A 23995-nucleotide genomic window follows, 5' to 3' on the forward strand; every position below is an offset into this window, starting at 1 on the left:
ATCAGCTGATAAAGGATCTTATCAGACTGGAATGCATCATTTTTTACTATCTAGCGTTCAAAATGTAGCAATACAAGGTATTCCTTGGGACGGCTTGAGTCAGTCACATCAACAATAACATTTGAACCAGAAAAAGGTGGTTAAAATATTGTCATTTTATTTTGTGTAAAAATCACACAGCTGCTAGTTCATTCTGCAGAGATACATCCATGCAGTTAAACATCATCCCACAGCCATAATAAGCAATTAAATAGAATATTTGCTGTTAGTCAGCAATTAATGCAAATGTACATATGAGATCAAAAGGTGTGTATCATATACAATATACAACATAACCCTTTTACAGTACATCAACCTGAACAGCAGGGAAAAGAAGGTTCACCTAGGTTCAATACAGGGAGAATAGAATAAAGTGGAAACCTGAACGCCAGGAGTAAGGCATTTGAGGACAGGTTGAGAAAAGAAACAGGAAGTTCCAGGAAAACAAAGACAGTTATACAATGTTTAGGTACCACCACAATGTCATACTAGGTAAGATATACAGGTAGAAATCAAGTGGTCTATTATTAAGCGCAGTCTTCATACTAGATAAGAACATGAACAACATGCAGGTAAAAATAAAAATGGTGTCAGAGGGGAAACAAAAAGAAAAACAGGGGGGGTGCAGTCTTTTCAGTCAGGTCTCACTTCCATAGTTGGTATCTCACAAGGACCTCTCTCACAGGCAGCGGCAGCATGAGCAACTACAGAGCCAGGAGCGAAAACTTAAAGGTGTCCCGTCATCTGGGGGTCGATCACTTCACAAGGTAATACAGCTTACTGTGTTAAGGATCAAATCGCAGAAGACTAGTGAAAAAAAACTAAAAGGAACACATATACACTTGCATTGTGCAGTTTGTAACCGTTGCCTGCCCACATACATCCACACACAGTAATAAACTGGAACATTAATAAATTCCTGTCACATGATCAGTCCAAGGTGCTCCAGGATAGAGCATCATCTCCCATAGACTCCTCCCCTCTCCTCACCCAATGCCCTCGCTGGTATGATTATTTGTCCTTGACAGGGCCCGGGCGGCCAGGCCCACTTACACTACAGACAGACCACAGTGTGCTCCTCTCATTCAGTGAACTGGACACTTGTCATCAAGGGGAAGAATGGGCAGGGAACTTGGCCTTCAGTACCCCATGACTCAAGTTCCAGTTCTATGCCTGCCTGCCTAGCCTCGGGGGCCTGTCCTGTTATAAGGGATTGACGTCTACAATAATCTTTATTTCTTTGATAAATAAAAGTGCCAATATTTGTAACGTTCCCATCCCAGCCGCTCTGGTAAGACTGTACTCTGTCTGATGAGGGCGACTCAGGGTGTGTTGTTGCAGTCAGTCAGCCGGTGACAGAGTCCGTTTCCCACAGTAGAGACAGCAGAACACAGAGGGAGTGGACATCGGGAGAATAACATGTGCATCTCTCCTATCTGCTCTCATGGACTTATCCTCCTCACAAACAGGTTACAAATGGGAAAATGGTCTAAGCTGTTCCAGTTGAACCTCCAAAGATATCCTCTCTTCTAGCAAGTCCTATGAATGAAAACCAACAAGATAAATCACCAAAAATTAGGAATGAAGTTCAACCTTTGTAAAGGCTTTGATTTTTTTTATGCCAAAATGTTCCAAATCAAGCCTCAGGTTCAGTTCACTAACAAATTGGTTAGTATGCATGTACTGTGTTTAAACACTCCCCTACCTTTAGCTGTTGCTGTAATTCACTGTTGAGCCTGGCCAAGACTGTGTTGGTCTCCTTGTTTCTTCTGATAGAGGCTTGAATTGCTTTTTTATCCTTCCCAACCGACCTGCAATTATTTATTTTTTTAAACTTAAATTTCTTCATTTCAATGCCAATTAAGTGATCAACGATATATAAATCAACAATGAAAGACCAGTCACTATTCAGATTCATATGGAGCCCCTGTTCCTACCTGGGAATGGACGGCTGTGCAGCTAAAACAGTGGCTATGACGTTAGACTTCAGGGGGAGGGCCTCTTCCTGGAGTTCATCCTCAGACTTCAGTCTCCGGCGGACAGGCTTAGGTGGGGGGGCCATGATGGACCCTTTGGCCTGACAGGGAAAAAAATAAAACACACTGTATAAATCTGAAAATAACCATTTGCAAGTACAAACAATAGTACGCAAGTATTAACACCATGGGACCACGCAGCCGTTATACCGCTCAGGAAGGAGACGTGTTCTGTCTCCTAGAGATTAATGTACTTTGGTCCGAAAAGTGCAAATCAATCCCAGAACAGCAACAAAGGACCTTGTGAAGATGCTGGAGGAAACAGGTACACAAGTATATCCACAGTAAAATGAGTCCTATAGGGGGAGGCTTGCAAGCCGAAGAACATCATCCCAACCGTGATGCACGGGGGTGACAGCATCATGTTGTGGGGGTGCTTTGCTGCAGGATGGACTGGTGTACTTCACAAAATAGATGGCATCATGAGGTAGGAAAGTTATGTGGATATATTGAAGCAACATCTCAAGACATCAGTCAGGTAGTTAAAGCTTCCAAATAATGCTACCAAATACTAATTGACTGTATGTAAACTAATGACCCACTGGGAATGTGATGAAAGAAAAAAACTTAAATAAAATCACTATTATTCTGACATTTCACCCTTAAAATAAAGTGGTGATCCTAACTGGCCTAAGACAGGGAATTTTTACTAGGATTAAATGTCAGGAATTGTGAAAAACTGAGTTTAAATGTATTTCGCTAAGGTGTATGTAAACTTCTGACTTATGTAAACTGTATATATCCACCCCCTTTGCTATGAAGCTCTTAAATAAGATCTGGTGCAACCAATTACCTTCAGAACTCAAATAAATAGTTAAATAAAGTCCACCTGTGTGCAATCCAAGTGTCATATGATCTCAGTATATATAAATATGAAGCCGTTCAAAAAGGCACAAGAGTCTGCAACACCACCAAGCAAGTCGCACTATGAAGACCATGGAGCTCTTATAACCCAACAGATCAGGGTTGGGTTATAAAAAATATCCGAAACATTGAACATCCCACGGAGCACCATTAAATCCATTAAAAAAAAAATGGAAATAATATGGCACCACAACAAATCTGCCAAGAGAGGGCTGCCCACCAAAGCTCACGGACCAAGCAAGGAGGGCATGAATCAGAGAGGCAACAAAGAGACCAAAGATAACCCTGAAGAAGCTGCAAAGCTCCACAGTAGAGATTGGAGTATCTCTCGTACACTCCACAGAACTGGGCTTTACGGAAGAGTGGCCAGAAAAAAGCCATTGCTTAATTAACCTCTCTGGGATATGTGGGACGCTAGCGTCCCACCTGGCCAAAAGCCAGTGAAAATGCAGAGCACCAAATTCAAATAAATTACTATAAAAATCAAACTTTCATGAAAACACACATGTAAGATATCAAATTAACGCTACACTTGTTGTGAATCCAGCCAACGTCAGATTTCAAAAAGGCTTTTTGGCGAAAGCAAACGATGCTATTATCTGAGGATAGCACCTCCCTAAACAAAGAGAGAAAAGCATATTTCAATCCTGCAGGCACGACACAAAACAGAAATAAAAATTTAATTCATGCCTTACCTTTGATGAGCTTCTTTTGTTGGCACTCCAATATGTTCCACAAATGGTCCTTTTGTTCGATTAATTCCGTCGATACATATCCAAAATGTCCATTTATTTGGCGAGTTTGATCCAGAAAAACACGGGTTACAACTATCTCAAAAGTTATCTGTAAACTTTGCCAAAACATTTCAAACTACTTTTGTAATACAACTTTAGCTATTTTTTTAACGTAAATAATCGATAAAATTGAAGACGGGATGATCTGTATTCAATACAGGAGGAAAACAAACTGTAGCTAGCTTTCTGGTCATGCGCCTCTATCTAACAGTACACTACAAGTGACCCTCGTTCTGAACAGGGCTACTTCTTCATTACACAAAGGAAAGACTTCAACCAATTTCTAAAGACTGGCGACATCCAGTGGAAGCGGTAGGAACTGCAAGACGGTCCCTTAGAAATCTGGATTCCCAATGAAACCCCATTGAAAAGAGTGACCTCAGAAAAAATCTGAATGGTTTGTCCTCGGGGTTTCGCCTGCGAAATAAGTTCTGTTATACTCACAGACATGATTCAAACAGTTTTAGAAACTTCTGAGTGTTTTATATCCAAATCTACTAATAATATGCATATCTTATCTTCTGGGGATGAGTAGCAGGCAGTTGAATTTGGGCATGCATTTCATCCGGACATGAAAATACTGTCCGGCGGTAAATAAGCAAACACGTTTGGTGTTCGCCAAAAGGCATGTGAGAGACTCCCCAAACATATGGAAAAAGGTACTCTGGTCAGATGACATAAAATTGAGCCTTTTGGCCATCAAGGAAAACACTGTCTGGAGCAAACCCAACACCTCTCATCACCCCGAGAACACCATTCCCACAGTGAAGCATGGTGGTGGCAGCATCATGCTGTGGGGATGTTTTTCCATCAGCAGAGACTGGGAAACTGGTCAGAATTGAAGGAAGGATGGATGGCGCTAAATACAGGGAAATTCTTGAGGGAAACCTTTTTTTTAATCTTACAGAGATTTAAGACTGGGACGGAGGTTCACCTTCCAGCAGGACAATGACCCCAAGCATACTGCTAAAGCAAAACTCGAGTGGTTTAAGGGGAAACCTTTAAATGTCTTAGAATGATCTAGTCAAAGCCCAGACCACAATCCAATTGAGAATCTGTGGTATAACTCAAAGATTGCTGTACACCAGCAGAACCCATCCAACTTGAAGGAGCTGGAGCAGTTTTGCCTTGAAGAATGGGAACAAATCCAAGTGTCTAGATGTGCCAAGCTTACAGAGACATACCCCAAGATACTTGCAGCTGTAATTGCTGCAAAAGGTGGCTCTACAAAGTATTGACTTTGGGAGGGGGTGAATAGTTATGCACGCTCAAGTTCTGTTTTTGTCTTAGTTCTTGTTTGTTTCACAAAAAATATTTTGCATCTTCAAAGTGGTAGGTATGTTGTGTAAATCAAATGATACAAACCCCCCCCCTAAAAAAATACATTTTAATTCCAGGTTGTAAGGCAACAAAATAGGAAAAATTCCAAAATTTTCACAAGCCACTGTACAGGTATCGAGTCAGTGTACTGAGGCACGAGGTAGTTGGGGTGATTGATTGAGGTGCATCATGGTCTAAATAAGTCAATTACTTACAGAGTTCACAGTAGCTGCAGCTCGCTCTTCCTGGTTGTCACTCTTCACAGTTCTCAAAGGCCCAGCACCTTCTGAAGACTTCTCTACCTGTGAACGGAGAACGAACAGTCTGTCTTATTATAACAGGAGTACAGATGATATAACCGGGTTAGGTTCACCAACTGCAAGGTGGTTCTGTATTTTACGGTGTTTGACTTACCGGCAGACTCTCTGGGTGCTTCTCCCCGTCATCGCTGGGCTCTTCTGAGGCAGCAAACGCCTGGAACTGACTGAAGTCAGCAAAGTTGGGCTGCTCCGGGATCTGCTGGGGCGAGGTAGTGGAATGAGCTGCCAGGCCCTCATCTGAGCGATGCCCACTGTGGGGACCTGAGGTCTGGGGAAAAACACAGGGTTCAGACTAAACACTGCATATTGAAAAATGGAACACAACCTTGAATAGGAGATTACTTAGTCAATGACTTAGGTGTGGATTGAAATTTACTGCATAGGTACCTGGAGAAAATTGGGGGAGGGTCATGTTTTTTCAATTTCAGTCAAGGGGAGTGTTGAGTCAAATTAATTAAAGTTAATTTGTGGAATTTCTTTCCTTCTTAGCATTTGAGCCAATCAGTTGTGTTGTGACAAGGTTGGGGTGGTATACAGAAGACAGCCCTATTTGGTAAAAGACCAAGTCCATATTATGTCAAGAACAGCTCAAATAAGAAAAGAGAAACAACAGTCCATCATTACTTTGAGACATGGTCAGTCAATACGGAAAATCAAGAACTTTGAACGTTTCTTCAAGCGCAGTCGCAAAAAACATCAAGCACTATGATGAAACTGTCTCTGATGAGGACCGACACAGGAAAGGAAGACCCAGAGTAATCATCAACTGTTCAGAGGAGACTGTGTGAATCAGACATTCATGGTTGAATTGCTGCAAAGAAACCACTACTAAAAGGACACTGATAATAAGAAGAAACTTGCTTGGGCCAAGAAAAACAAGCAATGGACATTAAACCTGTGGAAAATTGTCCTTTGGTCTGATGTCCAAATTTGACCTTTTTGGTTCCAACCACCATGTCTTTGTGAGACGCAGAGTAGGTTAACGGATGATCGCCGCATGTGTGGTTCCCACCGTGAAGGATGGAAGTGGTGCTTTGCTGGTGACAATGTCTGCGACTTATTTATAATTCAAGGCATACTTAACTAGCATGGCTACCACAGCATTCTGCAGCAATTCACCATCCGATCTGGTTTGCACTTAGTGGGGCTATCATTTGTTTTTTAACAAGACAATGACCAAAAACACACCTCCAGGCTGTGCAAGTGTTATTTGGCCAAGGAGGAGAGGCCAAATAATGACCAGGCCTCCACAATCACCCGACCTCAACCCAATTGAGAAGGTTTGGGATGAGTTGGACCACAGAGTGAAGGAAAAGCAGCCAACAAGTACTCAGCATATGTGGGAACTCCTTCAAGACTGTTGGAAAAGCATTCCTCGTGAAGCTGGTTAAGAGAATGCCAAGAGTGTGCAAAGCTGTCAAGGCAAACTGTGGCTACTTTGAATAATGAAATATATTTTGTTTAACACTTTTTTCATTACTACATGATTCCATATTTGTTATTTCATCGTGTTGAGGTCTTCACTGCAATGTAGAAAATAGTAAAAATAAAGAAAAACCCTTGAATGGTTAGATCTGTCCAAACTTTTGACTGGTACGGTGTGTGTGTGTGTGTGTGCGCGCGCGCGCGCCTGATGCCGCCCCTCATCGCTGATTCTCCGCCTGGCATGCAATATCAAGTGAGCCTACAGGCTATTTAGTGTAGTCTCAATCAAATTATCCATAGCTCATAGGCTACGAAGTGCATGGCCGGAGAAGCACAGATCAAAGTTATATTACAAAGATAGCTGCTGGGATGGTATAAATAAAACTAGGCTGCATTACACACGGCAATGGATATTCCAACCCTGAGCCCCGGGCTGCTCTGCTCTTGCTGATCAAAACCTTTTTTGTGTGCCGTCTCACCAATGCTGTGCAGGCCTACAGTGGCAGCAGTTCAGGAGGTGAGTCAAAAGCTTCTTCCAAACATTACTTCCGATTAGGCCTAGTCCAAATCATGTGCGTGGACTAGCCTATAACCTATGTTCAGAGTTATTGATTCGAGTAACATTGGGGTGCTGAAATTTGAAGCAGCAGCACAACCAATGGACAGTTGGCATCATTAATATAAAGTTTTAATTCGACTTTAGTAACAACAAGAGGACTTTGTGTTGGAGCCTATTTCTTCCTATTTAAGAAAGAGGTAGGCCCACCTGTTTGACAGATAAAGTTAGGCTATTAGGCTGCTATATCCATAGATTTGCCATAGGTCTACCTTTTATTAAAGAAAATGGCAAAAAGCACAGGCCTATACATTGTTATCTTAAGATTTAGAGGGGGAAAAAATGACAGATCCCATTATATAAAGTAAACTATAACAGTGCTTAGGTCCGTGACGCTTTATGATAGAAACAAGCGGTAAAATACCCGGGATATCATTTAGTTTCTACAGCAGAGACAAAAATGTACTTTGCTTGGGAGGTAATCAAATTCTGTCACTATCAATTGATTAAGCTATTCACTTTCTGTACAATAGAAGATATTTAAACCCAAGACAGCTTTTAGGGAAACACTTGTGACCATTCTCAGATTCCTAATGATTGTTTGCAGACATGAACAGTTTTGTTGCAGACAAAACACACTGATTTGGCATTGGAGAAATGTGACAAGATGAACACACATCTGTCCATTCTTAGCCTGTAATTTATGTGGTATTAAAAAATATTCTGCTAATATGTAACATTATGTAGAATTGCATGAAATGTTTCTATAAGGCCATTTTTCTCTCTGACCTGCAAATATGATAGCTTTTATAAAGGACACCTGTCCACAGTAGTCTCTGAACTCACAACCTTCTGGCCCGCAGCCCTGTGCCAAAAAAAATATAAAAAAATACTGCGTTGCCATGTAATGCTTACAGAAGAAAGAACAGTTTCTAAAACTGCATATCTAAGGCTTTGGTGTTTCCAAGAAGTGAGGCTAAACATGTTCTCTGCTATCCACTTCGTTTTAATTATTATTTTGGGTGTGTGTATATCACTTTTTTTCCAAGGGAAGGCTATCCATTTTAATTTCAGAGAGGTTCTCTTTTCTCCATGTAACCCTTATTATAAATAACGTTCACTCCCTTAGTAGTAGTAGTAGTAATAATAAGTGTGTGTAGAGTGAATAGAACATAAAGAAAGGAGATTTCAGCATTTAAATATGTACATTTCCTATTTAAGACTACACAGAGGCGGCAACATTTTGATAAGTCTTCAGGTCTGTGCTGATAGTTCTACCTGTGTGGGTAGTGGTCTAGGAGGCACGGCTGGAGGGTAGGCCACGACTCCAGCCGACTGTGGCCCGGTGGGGACAGCCGCAAAGCTTCTGTTCATGTCTAGAGAGGAGGAGCGGGAGTGGGAGGCGTGTGGTCTGGGGGGTGGCGGTGGGGGAGCAGTCACCACCTTCAGTCCTTCAGGAGACGTCCCAGAATGAGACCTACAACACAGCTGGTGAGCTTACCATTCAAAAACTCTTCAATTAACAAAGCATGTGTTTTGACATCGAATATCTCTAGATATTGAGACCAACTTACCTTTGTCTTGTTACAACACTTGTAATTGGGTCTTGATCTGAAGTATAGGAATCTGAACTGCTATAACCATCACCTTTAGGAGAGAAATATGAGTATTGTATCTTGAACCATGCCTCAAGGAAATGCAATATAATATGGTCACAGATCTATTATAGGAAATATGGCCTACCTAAAAATTGCAACTGTCCTAAATTCTTTATGATAATGGCACATCCCTTGAGACACTTACCAGAGTTAGCAGTTACAAACTTCATAGAGGTGGCAAGCTTGGTTTCTTCAGAGAGGTCAGGTGGTTTAGCCATCAGGGGACTCGTAGGATGTGTGTGGTCTTCAGGAATGAGAAAGACGGTGAATTCCCATAACAGTATTTAGAAAGAGGTACAGTGCATCCCTTCACTACTTCTCAGTAAAATTTTTGAGAGTTGCTAGTCTCTCCAGTCTCCACTGCTTTAGAAGACAGAGCTCGGTCTTCTGATATGTTTACGTGCTCTTATCATATGGGGAAAGTATCTTACCACTTCCGGTTCTCTTCAGCTCCATCTCTTGCATATGGATCTTGCTTGGGGTCATGCGGATGGGGACAGGGTGGACAATGGCTGTATCCTGTAAGGACAGAGGTGTCTGATGATCATAAGCCCATATACTGCCATTAGGATAGAAATATTTCATATAGTGTCAGAATAGTTTGTAAAAGGCTAGAAAAGGCTTCCATTCATGGCAATTATGCAGATTGAGAAAACTGAAGCTCTACAGTACCAGTCAAACGTTTGGACACATACTCAAAGGTTTTTCTTTATTTAAAAAAAAGTGTTAAACAAATAAAAATATATTTAACATTTGAGATTTTTCAAAGTAGCCACCTTTTGCCTTGACAGCTTTGCACACTTGGCACGCTCTCAACCAGATTCACCTGGAATGCTTTTCCAACAGTCTTGGAGTTCCCACATATGCTGAGCACTTGTTGGCTGCTTTTCCTTCACGCTGCGGTCCAACTCATTCCAAACCATCTCAATTGGGTTGAGGTCGGGTGATTGTGGAGGCCTGGTCATCTGATGCAGCACTCCATCACTCTTCATCTTGGTCAAATAGCCTATACACAGCCTGGAGGTGTCCTTTTGAAAAACAAATGATAGCCCCACTAAGCGCAAACCAGATGGGAAGGCGTATCGCTGCAGAATGCTGTGGTAGCCATGCTGGTTAAGTGTGACTTGAATTCTACATAAATCACAGACAAGCGTCACCAGCAAAGCACCCCCACACCATCTCCTCTATGCTTCATGACGGGAACCACACACACAGAGATCATTCGTTCACCTACTCTGCGTCTCAAAAAGACATGACAGATTTCCACCAGTCTAATGTCCATTGCTTGTGTTTCTTGGCCCAAACAAGTCTCTTCTTATTGGTGTTCTTTAGTGGTTTCCTTGCAGCAATTTGACCATGAAGGCCTGATTCATGCAGTCTCCTCTGAACAGTTGATGTTGAGATGCGTCTGTTACTTGAACTCTGAAGCATTTATTTGGGCTGCAATCTGAGGTGCAGTTAACTCTAAAGAACGTATCCTCTACAGCAGAGGTAACTCTGGGTCTTCCTTTCCTGTGGCAGTCCTCATGAGAGACAGTTTCATCATAGTACTTGATGAGTTTTTGCAACTTTACTTAAAAACTTTTAAAGTTCTTGAAATTGTATGGATTGACTGACCTTCATGTCTTAAAGTAACGGACTGTCATTTCTCTTTGCTTATTTGAGCTGTTATTGCCATAATATGGACTTAGCCCTATTTGGTAAAAGGCCACCTGTTTACCACCCCTACTTTGTCACAACACAATTGATTGGCTCAAATGCATTAAGAAGGAAAAAAAATCCACAAATTACTTTAAACAAGGCACACCTGTTAATTGAAATGCATTCCAGGTGACTACCTCATAAAGCTGGTTGAGAGAATGCAAAGCTGTCATTAAAGGCAAAGGGTGGCTACTTTGATTTGTTTACCACTTTTCTGGTTACATATGATTCCATGTGTTATTTCATAGTTTAGAGTAAAAAAAAAAGTGAAGACATTAAATATTGCTAACATTTAAAATATCCCAGGAACTTATAGGGCCCACAATGTAATTCTTTATTATAATATGGGACAACAAAAAAGCTAAGCAAGCAAAAATCACATGGGTACTGCTGTTATGGTAAATTCAGTAGCACTAAGTACATGCACTCAGAGCGAGATCTTAATTAGCCCTTGGGTTAATTTCATAATTTATACTGAAACAGGCAAACTAAGTGATGGACTTACAGGGTCAGCTGGCGCAATGTTAGAATCAAATTGGGTCAGAGTTTGTGAGCTGGAGGAGCGCTCACTAAAAGTCTCCCACTGCTAGAGAGACAAAGCAGAAACACATCAGCACACAGGATGATTCCCCACCCAGTTACAAACCCCACTGCATTTACCATCACTTATCCATTCATTATAGTGAGGAAGGGATGGATATTGACTGGAACCATGATAACTAGCTTAACAGAAATGGAGCAAACTGACTGATTGAGAATTGTAGCTTTCTGTAAGTATTAATCTGTGTTTCTTAAAAATGGATAAGAAAGATACTGAATTAGGAAATTACTGCGAGAGGACAGCTACTAAAACCGAGCAATGGAAAGATCCTTATCGATCACTTAATTGAGAAGTAATTTGCAAAATGCTGGAATGGCAAAAGTTCAACGATGACCTATTTTACAGTGACAACATGTGGTGGTTCGGTGTCCAACCTCATTGCCCTGGTTGAGATCAGGCCAGGTCTGGTTGAGTGAGGGCATGGAGGGGGACTTGTTGGGTGTCACCTCCACGGGGGATCCCGAGTAGCCCACGTCAGGGGCCTGGTCTGGAACCTCTGGAACATGGAACATTTATATCAGGATGACGATTCCATTTCTCTCTGTGTTTCATAAATCAACTGTCTTCAGCAGACAGTCCCAAGGCCAGGTTTGGACAGATTCTGATTATATAGCAGGAGAGCGCCAGCTTTTACCTGCTGAGTCATCCAAGTCAATAAGCTTTGGCATAAGACTCTCCGGCAGCTTTTCAGGAAGATCATAGCTGTTTTTCCGAGCAACAACCAGATGAAATGCAGCACAGAACTCATCCAGTGTCAACGCCCCGTCTTTATCGAAGTCTGACAGCTCCCTGTAATGCAAAAAATGTGAGTCAGCGAAAAAAAAAACTAAACACACTCGTGAATGGAAAACTGCTCGAATCCCTTGTGAATTCAATCACTGGACAAGAGGTATCCAAATTCAATAAATGAAGAGTTATTTATTCCATTCTTTGGTATTACTTCCTGGATTAAGAATAAAGCAGGTGGTTCATAATACAATTCCATCATTACATATGGGGAGCATCTCAACTAAAGCCAATAGCCCTCTTTCTAATAACTTACCAAATGTGGGACAGTTCAAGAATAGGTAGCTTTGATTTTGTGAAAAATTCTTTTGCGGCAGAACCTGAAATATAGACGAAGGGAAAAACTGTTTGTGCTGGGTCAATCACTGTAGCATAACAGCCAGTCCCTGTAACCTTTAAAGGGCCAATCCTTAATTGAAACAAAGTGGTTCCCTGCCTCTGTTTTGGTAAAAAGCTGAGGGATAGGCCTGGAGAAATGTAACCACTAAAATTGAATGGGCAGAGCTATGAATACAAGGACTGACCAGCCAATATATTAAAGATAGTTTTTAACATGTTGAGAGGCTATAAAATGTTTGTTTACATGTACAATGTTTACAACCATTGGTGTAAAACAAACATATTTTGGGTTCTGATGGAGTATGACAGTTAAACTAAGCTCATTAGGCATTTCTAATGTATATACCCTTTGATTCTTGAATAACATTAATTTATTAGTCCAAAAATGGATGAAGCAACTGCAGATTGAAGGTGAATGTGTAAAAGCTGGTTTCACACAAAGCTCACTACTCACCAGGAATGAAACCGTTGAGGTCTGGTTGGATGGTCTTGAACTGATTTATGTAATACTGTCTCTGCTCGTCTGTGATTTTCCAGGGGTCGTCATAACCACCACTGGACTGTCTTTGGGTTTCATTGGTTGTTGTCGCAGATGCAACCGTTCGTATCGAAGAGTTCTCCTAAAGCCAGTCATGTGAAACATTGAGAGAAAAGAACCGTTCCTGACTTATTGTAGTAGCAATAGCTACAGTGCATTCAGAAAGTATTCAGACCCCTTGACTTTTTCAACATGTTGTTACGTTACAGCTTTATTCTAAAAAGTATTAAATATTTTATCAAGCTACACACAAAACCCATAATGACAAAGCGAAAACAGGTTTACACATTTTTGCAAATGTATTAAAAAAAATTAAGTATTCAGACCCTTTGATATGAGACTCAAAATTGAGCTCAGGTGCATCCTGTTTGCATTGATCATTCTTGAGATGTTTCAACCGGTGGTAAATTCAGTTGATTGGACATGATTTGGAAAGGCACACACCTGTCTATATAAGGTCTCACAGTTGACAGTGCATGTCAAAGTAAAAACCAAGCCATTAGAGCTCGACAATTCCTTCAACCTAAGACAAGATTGTGTTGAGGTACAGATCTGGGGAAGGTTACCAAAACATTTCTGCAGCATTGAAGGTCCCCAAGAACACAGTGGCCTCCATCATTCTTAAATGGAAGACGTTTGGAACCACCATGACTCTTCCTAGAGCTGGCCATTCAGCCAAACTGAGCAATCGGTGGAGAAGGGCCTTGGTCGGGGAGGTGACCAAGAACCCGATGGTCACTCTGAAAGAGTTCCAGAGTTCCTCTGTGGAGATGGGAGAACCTCCCAGAAGGACAACCATCTCTGCATCACTCCACCAATCAGGCCTTTATCGTAGAGTGTGCAGATGGAAGCCACTCAGGAAAACGCACAACAGCCCGCTTGGAGTTTTCCAAAAGGCACCTAAAGGACTCTCAGATCATGAGAAACAAGAGTCTCTGGTCTGATGAAATCAAGATTGAACTCTTTGGCTTGAATGCCTAGGGTCTCGTCAGGAGGAAACCTGGCACCATCCCTACGGTGAAGCATGGTGATGGCAGCATCAAGCTGTGGGGATGTTTTTCAGCAGCAGTCTCTGGGAGACTAGTCAGCGTCGAGGGAAAGATGAACGGAGCAAAGTACAGAGAGGTCCTTGATGAAAACTTGCTACAGAGCGCTCAGGACCTCAGACTGGGGAGAAGGTTCACCGTCCAACAGGACAACGACCCTAAGCACACAGCCAAGTCAACGCAGGAATGGCTGCGGGACAAGTCTCTGAATATCTTTGAGTGGCCCAGCCAGAGCCTGGACTTGAACCTAATCAAACATCTCTGGAGAGACTTGAAAATAGCTGTGCAGCAATGCGCCCCATCCAACCTGACAGCTTGAGAGGATCTGCAGAAAAGAATGGGGAAACTCCCCAAATACAGGTGTACCAAGATTTTAGCATCATACCTAAGAAGATGACTGTAATAGCTGCCAAAGATGCTTCAACAAAGTACTGAGTAAAGGATCTGAATACTTATGTAAATGTGATAGTCTTTATTTTTATAAATGTGCAAACATTTATAAAAACTGTTTTCGTTTCATCATTATGGGGTAATATGTGTAGATTTAGGGGGAAAAACACAATTTTATACATTTTAGAATAAGGCTGTAATATAACAAAATGTAGAAAAAGTCAAAGGGTCTGAATACTTTCCGAATGCACCGTATGTAGTTTGAGGGGGAAACATTAGCCAATGAAATAGAGCATGTAGTGAAATAGGCCATCTCCATCTCTATGCCTTTAAGCCATTACAAGAAATATGACAGGTCCATGGAAGCATTTGCTGCACTACCTGGACCGGTGAGGAATGTATTGCTGGGAGTGTGCTGGAGGAGGGGGGATGAGCATCTTTCAAACTGACCCAGCTTTCCTGAACAGGGGGAGGAGAGTTGGCAGACCACATCCCATCACCTGACACCACAGGTCCTGTAGAGAGAGGAGAGTTACACAGCCTCAGGACAGGGCAATTAGATTACACAGAGCTCCTTCTCGCTGATGCTGTGAGCATACTCAAGCATTCAGTGAGTGGATTAAAGACACTTGTCATCAATATTCCTATTATCAATAATCATGTTGAACCTCACTTATCTAGCAAGCTATGTAATAGTTATATGACTGGCGAAAGCCAAAACGATGCATGACAACTGTGTACAGATATTAATACACATCTACAACTGAAACTGTAAACCTTGTCAGACTAACACTCAGAGGATACAGGTTGTTGTGTGGAGTGTGTACCTGCTTGTGGTTCTCTGAAAGGTGTCCAGACAGCACCTGCCACAACCACAGGTTGTCTCTCTACGTTCCCCCCGCTGGCCTGACGTTTGTGCTTTCTCCAGTGGGGCGAGGTGGGAGGGGACTGGTGCGGAGACACCACAGGGGACGTGGTGTCAGGCTGCAGCTTCAAAGAGTGGCAAATAACATCAGATTAAAACCTAAATGTCTATCAAAGTTTGAATTGTAATTCTGACAGATCAATCTGTCAAGAAACTAGATCATTCAAATAGTTGATCAAATATATTTCTCCACTAGAGATCTCTTAATAAGAGAAACGCTCAGAGGGGCAATGACCTGTGGTTCTACTGTGGGCACGCAGGGCTGGATGACCTCATGGGCAGACAACTTCTTGACCTGCCCTCGGCCTGGGGGTCGTGGGATTACGCCCTGGTAAGACCCCTGGTTCTCAGAGTCTGGGTACATGGCTGTGTGTCTGGCCTCCTGTTCATTCTTGGCCACAACAAAGCGAGGCAGAGGCAAGTCCTTGACTGTAGATGAGAAACTGTTAGATTATAGCACTGCCTCAAATCCCTTCTAGCTAGCTAGTTGTTTCAACTAGCAGGACTTAACTAGTCAGTTGTTGTCGTCTAGTATGGCCTATTACAACATGGCCTCCAAAAGTGTTGAAAATGATAACCACAACATTTGTTTGCAGCTGCATTATTAACCACATCTAGTTAAAGTGTTACCCAATTTACTTAAGTGATGTATCAAAAGGTGCTTTACAAAGCCTAATGTTCAGGTTTTCAAGAGGTACTTTGAGTCTTTTCCTCCAATAGCTCTGGCCCAGGTTCCTGTTTAGGCTGTGCAATTTCCTGTTGAATGTGTTCTCTATTCTTCGCTTGTACACTACATTACCAAAGGTATGTGGACACCTGCTCATCGAACATCTCATTCAAAAATCATGGTCATTAATATGGAGTTGGTCCCCCATTTGTTACTATAAGAGCTTCCACTCTTCTGGGTTGGCTTTCCACTAGATGTTAAAACATCGCTGCAGGGACTTGCTTCCATCAGCCACAAGATTATTTAGCGATGTTGGGCGATTAGGCCTGGATTCGCAGTCAGCGGTCCAATTCATTCCAAAGGTGTTCGATGGAGTTGAGGTCAGAGCTCTGTGCAGGCAGTCAAGTTCTTCCACACTGATCTCGCCAACCCATTTATGTCTGGACCTCAACTTCTGCACAGGGGCACAGCCATGCCTTCCCTAAACTGTTACCACAAAGTTAGAAGCACAGAATTGTCTAGAATGTCATTGTATGCTGTAGCTTTAAGATTTCCCCTTCACTGGAATTAAGGGGCCTAGCCCGAACCATGAATACAGCCCCAGACCATTATTCCTCCTCCATCAAACTTCCCAATTGGCATTATGCATTGGGGCAGGTAGCTTTCTCCCGGAATCCGCCAAACCCAGATTCGTACGTCGTACTGTAAGATGGTAAAGCGTGATTCAACACTCCAGTTTCCACTGCTCCAGAGTCCAAAGGCGGCAAGCTTTACACCACTCCAGCTGGCGTTTGGCATAGCACATTGTGATCTTAGGCTGGTGTGCGGCTGCTCTGCCAAGGAAACCCATTTCATGAAACTCCCGTCGAACAATTATTGTGCTGACGTTTTCAGAAGCAGTTTGGAACTCGATAATGAGTGTTGCAACCAAGGACAGGCAATTTTTACACGCTGCGGGCTTCAGCACTTGGCGGTCCCGTTCTGAGAGCTTGTGTGGCCTACCACTTCAAGGCTGAGCCGTTGTTGCTCCTAGACGTTTCCACTTCACAATAACACTTAGTTGACCGGGGCAGGTTTTTTTTTTTTATAAAAAGACTTGAAGAAAAGGTAGCATCCTATGATGGTGCCACATTGAAAGTCACTGAGCTCTTCAGTATGGCCATTCTACTGCCAATGTTTGTCTATGGAAATTGTATGGCTGTGTGCTCAATTTTATACACCTGTCAGCAACGAGTGTGACTGAAGCAGCCAAATCCACTGATTTGAAGAGGTGTCCACATGCTTTTGTATATACAGTACCAGTCAAACATCTAGACACACCTACTCATTCAAGGGTTTTTATTTGTACTATTTTCTACATTGTAGAATAGTGAAGACATCAAAACTATGAAATAACACATTTGGAATCATCTAGTAGCCAAAAAAAGTGATACATAAATCTAAATATATTTTATATTTGAGATTCTTCAAAGTAGCCACCCTTGCCGTGACAGCTTTGCACTCTTGGCATTCTCTCAACCAGCTTTAGGAAGGTAGTCACCTGGAATGCATTTCAATTAACAGGTGTGCCTTGTTAAAAGTTACATTTGTGGAATTTCAGTTGTGTTGTGACAAGGTAGGGTTGGTATACAGAAGATAGGGCTATTTGGTAAAAGATCAAGTCCATATTTTGGCAAGAACAGCTCAAATAAGCAAAGAGAAATGACAGGTCATCATTACTTTAAGACATGAAGGTAAGGGTAAGTAAATATGGAAAAGATAAAGAACTCGAAAAGTTTCTTCACGTGCAATCGCAAATGGCTCTCATGAGGACTGCCACAGGAAAATAAGTCCCAGAGTTACCTCTGCTGCAGAGGATAAGTTCATTAGAGTTACCAACCTCAGTTTCCCATCAAATGCTTCCCAGAGTGACAGACATCAACTGTTCAGAGAAGACTGCATCAACCAGGCCTTCATGGGTTGAATTGCTTCAAAGAAACCTCTACTAAAAGTACACCAATAACAAGAAGAAACTTGCTTAGGCCAAGAAACATGAGCAATGGACATTAGACCGGTGGAAATCTGCCGTGTCTTTGTGAGACGCAGAGTAGGTGAACGGATGATCTCCACATGTGTGGTTCCCACTGTGAAGCATGCGAGGCATGCGAGGTGGTGGTGTGATGGTACTTTGCTGGTGACAATGCCTGTGATTGGTTACCACAGCATTCTGCAGCGATACACCTTCCCATCTGGTTTGCGCTTAGTAGGACTATCATTTTGCTTTTCAACAGGACAATGACCTCAAACACCTCTGGGCTGTGTATAGGCTATTTGACCAAGAAGGAGTGATGGAGGGCTGCATCAGATGACCAGGCCTCCACAATCACCCGACCTCAACCCAATTGAGATGGTTTTGGATTAGTTGGACCGCAGAGTGAAGGAAAAGCAGCCAACAAGTGCTCAGCATATGTGGGAACTCCTTAAAGACCGTTGGAAAAGCATTCCAGGTGACTACCTCATGAAGCTGGTTGAGAGAATGCCAAGCTGTCAAGTTAAAAGGGTGGCTACTTTGAAGAATCTCAAATATATATTTTTTCTTGATTTGTTTCACTTTTTTGATTACTACATGATTCCATATGTGATATTTAATAGTTTGTGTTTTCACTATTATTCTACAATGTAGAAAATAGTACAAATAAAGAAACACCCTTGAATGAGTAAGTGTGTCCAAACTTTTGACTGGTACTTTATAGTAGTCTTCATTTCCTGCAAAATCACACTCCATCTCTGATCCATCCATATCTCTGCATCCTGCTACTTATTAAACGGACTCAGATATGAAACTTGGGTGATGTATCCTCTATGCTGACAGTATATGCATTTGAAAACAGCTCATCTCTAGGGAGCACACATGGCATTAGGAAAGTATTCAGACCCCTTCCCTTTTTCCAGGTTTTTAGACATTTTGGGAAATGTATAAAACACAGAAATACCTGATTGACATAAGTATTCAGACCCTTTGCTCTGGTGACTCAAAATTGAGCTCAGGTGCATCCTGTTTCCAATGAGCATCCTTGAAAAGTTCATAAATCTTGATTGGAGTCCACCCGCAGTAAAGTCAATTGATTGGACATGATTTGGAAAGGCACACACCTGTCTATATAAAAAAAGGTCTCACAGTTGACAGTGCATGTAAGAGCAAGCACCAAGCAAAGAGGTTAAAGGAATAAAGGTTAAAGGAATTGTCCGTAGACAGGATTATGTCGAGGCACAGACAAATTTCTGCAGCATTGAAGATCCACAAAAACACTGTGGCCTCTATCATACTTAAATGGAAAAAGTTTGGAACCATTAAGAATCTTCCTAGAGCAAGCCTTGGTCAGGGAGGTGACCAAGAACCCAATGGTCACTGACAGAGCTCTATAGGTCCTCTGTGGAGATTTGAGAACCTTCCATTAGGATAACCATCTCTGCAGGACTCTAGCAATCAGGCCTTTATGGTAGAGTGGCCAGACGGAAGCCACTCAGTAAAAGGCATGACAGCCCGCTAGGAGTTTGCCAAAAGGCACCTAAAGGACTCTCAGACCATGAGAAACAAGATTCTCTGGTCTGATGAAACCAAGATTGAACTCTTAGGCCTGAATTCCAAGTTTCACATCTTGGGTATACCTGGTACCAAGCATTGTAGTGGCAGCATCATGCTGTGGGATGTTTTTCCAGTGGCAGGGACTGGGAGACTAGTCAGGGTCGATGAACGGAGCAAAGTACAGAGAGGTCCTTGATGAAAACTTGCTACAGAGCGCTCAGGATCTCAGACTGGGGAGAAGGTTCACCTTCCAACAGGACAACGACCCTAAGCACACAGCCAAGACAACGCAGGAGTCGCTTCGGGACAAGTCTCTTAATGTCCTCGATTGGCACAGCCAGAGCCTGGACTTGAACCCGATCGAACATCTCTGGAGAGACCTTCAAATAGATGTGCAGCGACACTCCCCATCCAACCTGACAGAGCTTGAGAGCATCTGCAAAGAAGAATGGGAGAAACTCCCCAAATACAAGTGTGCCAAGCTTGTAAAATCATACCCAAGAAGACCCGTGGCTGTAATCATTGCCAAAGGTGCGTCAACAAAGTACTGACTAAAGGGTCTAAATAAATACATAAGTAAATGTAATCAGTTTTATTTATTTAAAAAAACTGTTTTTGCTTTGTCATTATGGTTGTGTGTAGATTGATGAGGGAAAACCACAATTGTATTTATTTTAGAATACGGCTGTAACATAACAAAATGTGTTAAAAGTCAAGGGGTCTAAATACTTTCCGAATGCACTGTAATCAGTTTTGTTTTGAAGTCAAATGTGCGCCATTGTGAAAAACACATGACTATGCTACTCTCCCTTCAATATAGGCAACTGAATTGAACTGAAACCGCACCAAAGGCAAACATAAAAAGATGTAAACATTGTCCAGTGTGCCCCCAGGTGCTAATACCCTCTCTCATACATTAGTGGTTAATTCCTAATAGATGGAGCATTCCAGACATGTTTACTAACCAGAATTGAGGCTCTCTACTCGGAGAGGCAGTCCGGACTGGGCTACAGCGATGAGTTTCAGTGCAATGTAAAACTGGCTCCTTCCAAAATGGCCCAGGCGAGTGGCTCCACAGAGCTCTGTGATCTGAGACAACAAATTTACATTTCAGTCTTTTTGAGGAGGGGGATTATTTAAGATACTCTTTGAAGAGGTAGGGTTTCAGGCACTTTCAGAATATGGGCAGGGACTCTGCTGTCCTAGCATCAGGGGGAAGCTGGTTCCATCCTTGGGATACAAGGACAGAGAAGAGCTTGGACTGGGTTGAGCAGGAGCTGCCGTCTCGTAAGGGTCAAGAGACCAGAGGTGGTTGGGATGTAGGGTTTGAGCATAGCCTGAAGGTAGGGAGGGGCAGTTCATCTTATTATCAACATACTGTAGAGTGATATAAACTCACTATTGTGTTCACGCATCACTGTTATGTGCCAAATAGTTGATCATGGGAGGGAATGTTGCAGTCTCTCACAGAGAAAGTTCCAAGGACATTGCTTCCTAACTAACACAGGAAGACAGATGTTGCTTTGTGTGCTCACTGAGCAATGTGACTTGTGTCGTCATAAAAGAAAATGGTCTGACATTTCTACAAGGATGCATCTGAATTAGATGTATACGGCAAGTTGAAGACCTATTCCCTGAGACTTTGCCATTGCGTTGGTAAGAAATATAACTACCAGCCAAGGCCTAGTGAGTCTGCATCATTTCAATGGGAAATAGGCCACAGACAGACCGAGGCAACATTTCACATCTCAGATTTATGGATCATGGATTAGGCCTATTCTTCAGTATAATGAACAACCAAAACAGAAACCTTTAGTCCTGTGTTTTTGCATTAGGGAGGAAATAAAAGCATACATCATGGCCCACAAAAGAGCACAGTAACTGTTGAAACAAAAGTCTGAGTCACACCCCTTCCTAGCACATGAATTCTATAGCCTACACCAGGACAAGTGGCCTAGGAATTAGACTGAGCAGGTCAATAAATGACACATTGAAAGAAAGACAGCCCAGCAAACCTTCAACCGCAACAGAAATGTTGGCGTCAGCCCACAAATTGATAACAGCACGAATATACAAAGAAATAGCTAAACATGACTGACTATGTTCAAGTAACACAGTCGTTGCTCCAATGCACATTCTACTGGCTTCACATCTTGGATTGGATTAATGTTAATCAGTCAAATGAGCACTATGACCTTCGAATAGTATCAAGGCGATTCAAATATGAGTATCTTATACTGTACATTTTGTATCCAGTCCAGCAAGCAACAAAGTATTAAATACACAAGAGAGGAAGTGGGCTGTCGACTTAAACTGGTTAGCTACAAAAACAAGTGGGGATAATTAAGCTAGTTTATGATTCAAATTGCAAGAATATCAAGCAGAAAGACAGATAGAAAAACATTGAAAATAAATAGCTGTGGTGTTGAGAGAACATGTGGCTATGTATAAAATGTAATGCTAGCAACTTAAGTATATTCTTGGTAGCATGCTTTGCTAGTTAGCCTGATGCAGGAAATACCTTTTTCAATTTGCTAACTGGCAAGTATAAGGTGTGTCTCGTCACGTTAACCACTGTCAACATGAACGCCACATACATGTCAACACACCTCTATCACATTTGACAGATTGATACGTTTAGCTGGCTAGTTAATTTAGGTAGCCCACCTGCAGGACAACCTCGCTGGGTAGCTGGGCCGCCCGGAAAAGGTCAAGAACTCTGCCATTGGAAGCCACTTTCTTTGTGTTGTCCGTATCGCAATAAACGAACAAATCAGAGTAATACTTCTGCTCTCCATCAGTTAATGTTAAACTTTCCATTATGGCATAAAAAGTACCCGTTTAGCGAACTAGCTGTTTCGTTATCCTTACTTGCCTGAACTGGACCCAAAAAGTGCGAAAGAGCGACGTTGCTGGTTAGCTTTGCTAAATAGCTTAGCGAAATGCTGGTTATGGCAAGAAGGGGTCTTGTATGTCCCCAGAAACTAGCCCAGTCGCAATATTACGTACCGAATGGTTAGAACAATTGACTATTTCGGGTAATTACTTTGCTATTTATCAATGGATAAAGATAGACTTTCTGGGCTCGCAACTAACGTTACAAGCTGTTAGCAGCTAGCTAACGTAGCTGGCTAGCCAGGTAGAAAACCAGCCTCAAGTCAGCAATAGTCAACTTCCGAGACTGGGTGTCGGTATTCAACGGTAAATGAAACGGAGTTCTTCCGGTTCTATTCCGTTGCCGTATGTTTCAATCAAGTCTGAATAATTCAAAATTATATTAGACGTGAAGTTTTAGGGTCTTCTGGCTCTTTTCTCCACCAGTCCTATGCCCCGTGATGTCATCGTACAGACGTTGTGAGTGAGCGGCGCCCGGATCACAAAAAAAATGCCATAGTTACTGTATATTTGTTTGTTTGTCACATCTGATGCACTAGTAGAATGCCATGGCTGTGATTGACCAGGCATAGGAGGTCCATTGCGGAAGGTGTTGCCTTTATAAACGGCTGTTGTTTCCCTCGTGTATGATGAGAGGGGACAACCAGAACCTGGCCTTACAGGAGACATTGATACAGGGACTTCACAGAAAGTATTCATACCCCTTGATTTATTCCACATTTTGTTGTGTTACAGCCTGAATTCAAAATGGATTCAAAATCTCTCACCCATCAACACACCACCATTATGACAAAGTGAAAACATATTTTTAGAAATGTTTGCAAGTGTATCGGAAATTAAATACAGACACTCCAAATTGAGCTCAGGTACATCCAATTTCCTTTGATCATCCTTGAGACTTTGATCAAATCAAATGTTATTTGTAACATGCACCGAATATAACAGGTGTAGTAGAACTTACAGTAAATTGCTTACTTACAAGCCCTTAACCAACAATGCAGTTTTAAGAAAAATAAGTATTAAGATAAACTGAAATGTAATTTTTTTTTTTTTAAAAGACCAAATAAAAATAACAAACAATTAAAGAGCAACAATAAAATAACAGACCCGAGGCTATATACAGGGGGTACAGGTGCAGAGGCAATGTGTGGGGGAAAAGGTTAGTCAAGGTCGATACAACTTGATTAGAGTCCACCTGTGGCCAATTCAATTGTTAGGACATGATTTAGAAAGAAACCCACCTGTCCCACAATGTCAGTGGGTTGAGAGGTCTTGGAACACTAATCGTAAAGAAGGTTGAGTTTGCTTCGTTTATTGCGTAAGTAATTCATTGTACAGGACAAACTAACCAAAAATCAAAGAAACTGGAAATCCTTGAGAAAGCGATTAAAAGGTTATTGGATCTCCAGGACTTCAGTCAGAAGTCCTGGCAAATCTAATAGGAGTGACTTACTATTGGAGGCATTAATGTTATTATGGTGAATTGAGGGACTGGGTGTACTGTAGTAGTGAGATTATGTTGGGTCCCAG

The 23995-nt window shown here is 42.0% G+C and overlaps 1 protein-coding gene across 5 annotated transcripts; it reads right to left on the reverse strand.

Annotated features, from left to right (window-relative positions):
- Positions 1-136: 136 nt before the first annotated feature.
- Positions 137-22946, reverse strand: LOC139407123 (ralBP1-associated Eps domain-containing protein 1-like). Of its 5 annotated transcripts, none has more exons than XM_071150530.1 (19): positions 22238-22946; positions 20536-20659; positions 15574-15767; positions 15241-15397; positions 14864-14928; positions 12894-13059; positions 12357-12420; positions 11949-12103; positions 11689-11810; positions 11219-11299; positions 9444-9531; positions 9158-9256; positions 8929-9001; positions 8633-8831; positions 5468-5641; positions 5269-5355; positions 1977-2116; positions 1745-1850; positions 137-1578 (listed from the first exon to the last, which is right to left on the reverse strand). In XM_071150530.1, exons 1-19 carry the CDS (start codon positions 22388-22390, stop codon positions 1510-1512), a joined length of 2316 nt encoding a protein of 771 aa, XP_071006631.1. In that variant the 5' UTR covers positions 22391-22946; the 3' UTR covers positions 137-1509. The 5 variants fall into 5 exon arrangements, with proteins under 5 accessions (XP_071006631.1, XP_071006630.1, XP_071006627.1 ...); XM_071150529.1 differs by having other exon boundaries at positions 15241-15403; positions 22238-22940; XM_071150526.1 differs by having other exon boundaries at positions 14795-14928; positions 15241-15403; positions 22238-22938.
- Positions 22947-23995: the final 1049 nt, after the last annotated feature.

The sequence above is a fragment of the Oncorhynchus clarkii genome, chromosome 4 (assembly GCF_045791955.1).
Source record: "Oncorhynchus clarkii lewisi isolate Uvic-CL-2024 chromosome 4, UVic_Ocla_1.0, whole genome shotgun sequence".
In the NCBI taxonomy this organism is placed as follows: domain Eukaryota; kingdom Metazoa; phylum Chordata; class Actinopteri; order Salmoniformes; family Salmonidae; genus Oncorhynchus; species Oncorhynchus clarkii.

Excerpts from the sequence above, each read along its gene's own strand:
- LOC139407123 (XM_071150526.1), bottom strand. The coding sequence starts at position 22,390 with ATGGAAAGTTTAACATTAACTGATGGAGAGCAGAAGTATTACTCTGAT. Across the intron at positions 9,257-9,443 it reads GCTGAAGAGAACCGGAAGTG|ACCACACACATCCTACGAGT; the intron begins GTAAGATACTTT and ends TCATTCCTGAAG. Across the intron at positions 5,642-8,632 it reads CTAGACCACTACCCACACAG|ACCTCAGGTCCCCACAGTGG; the intron begins GTAGAACTATCA and ends GTTTTTCCCCAG.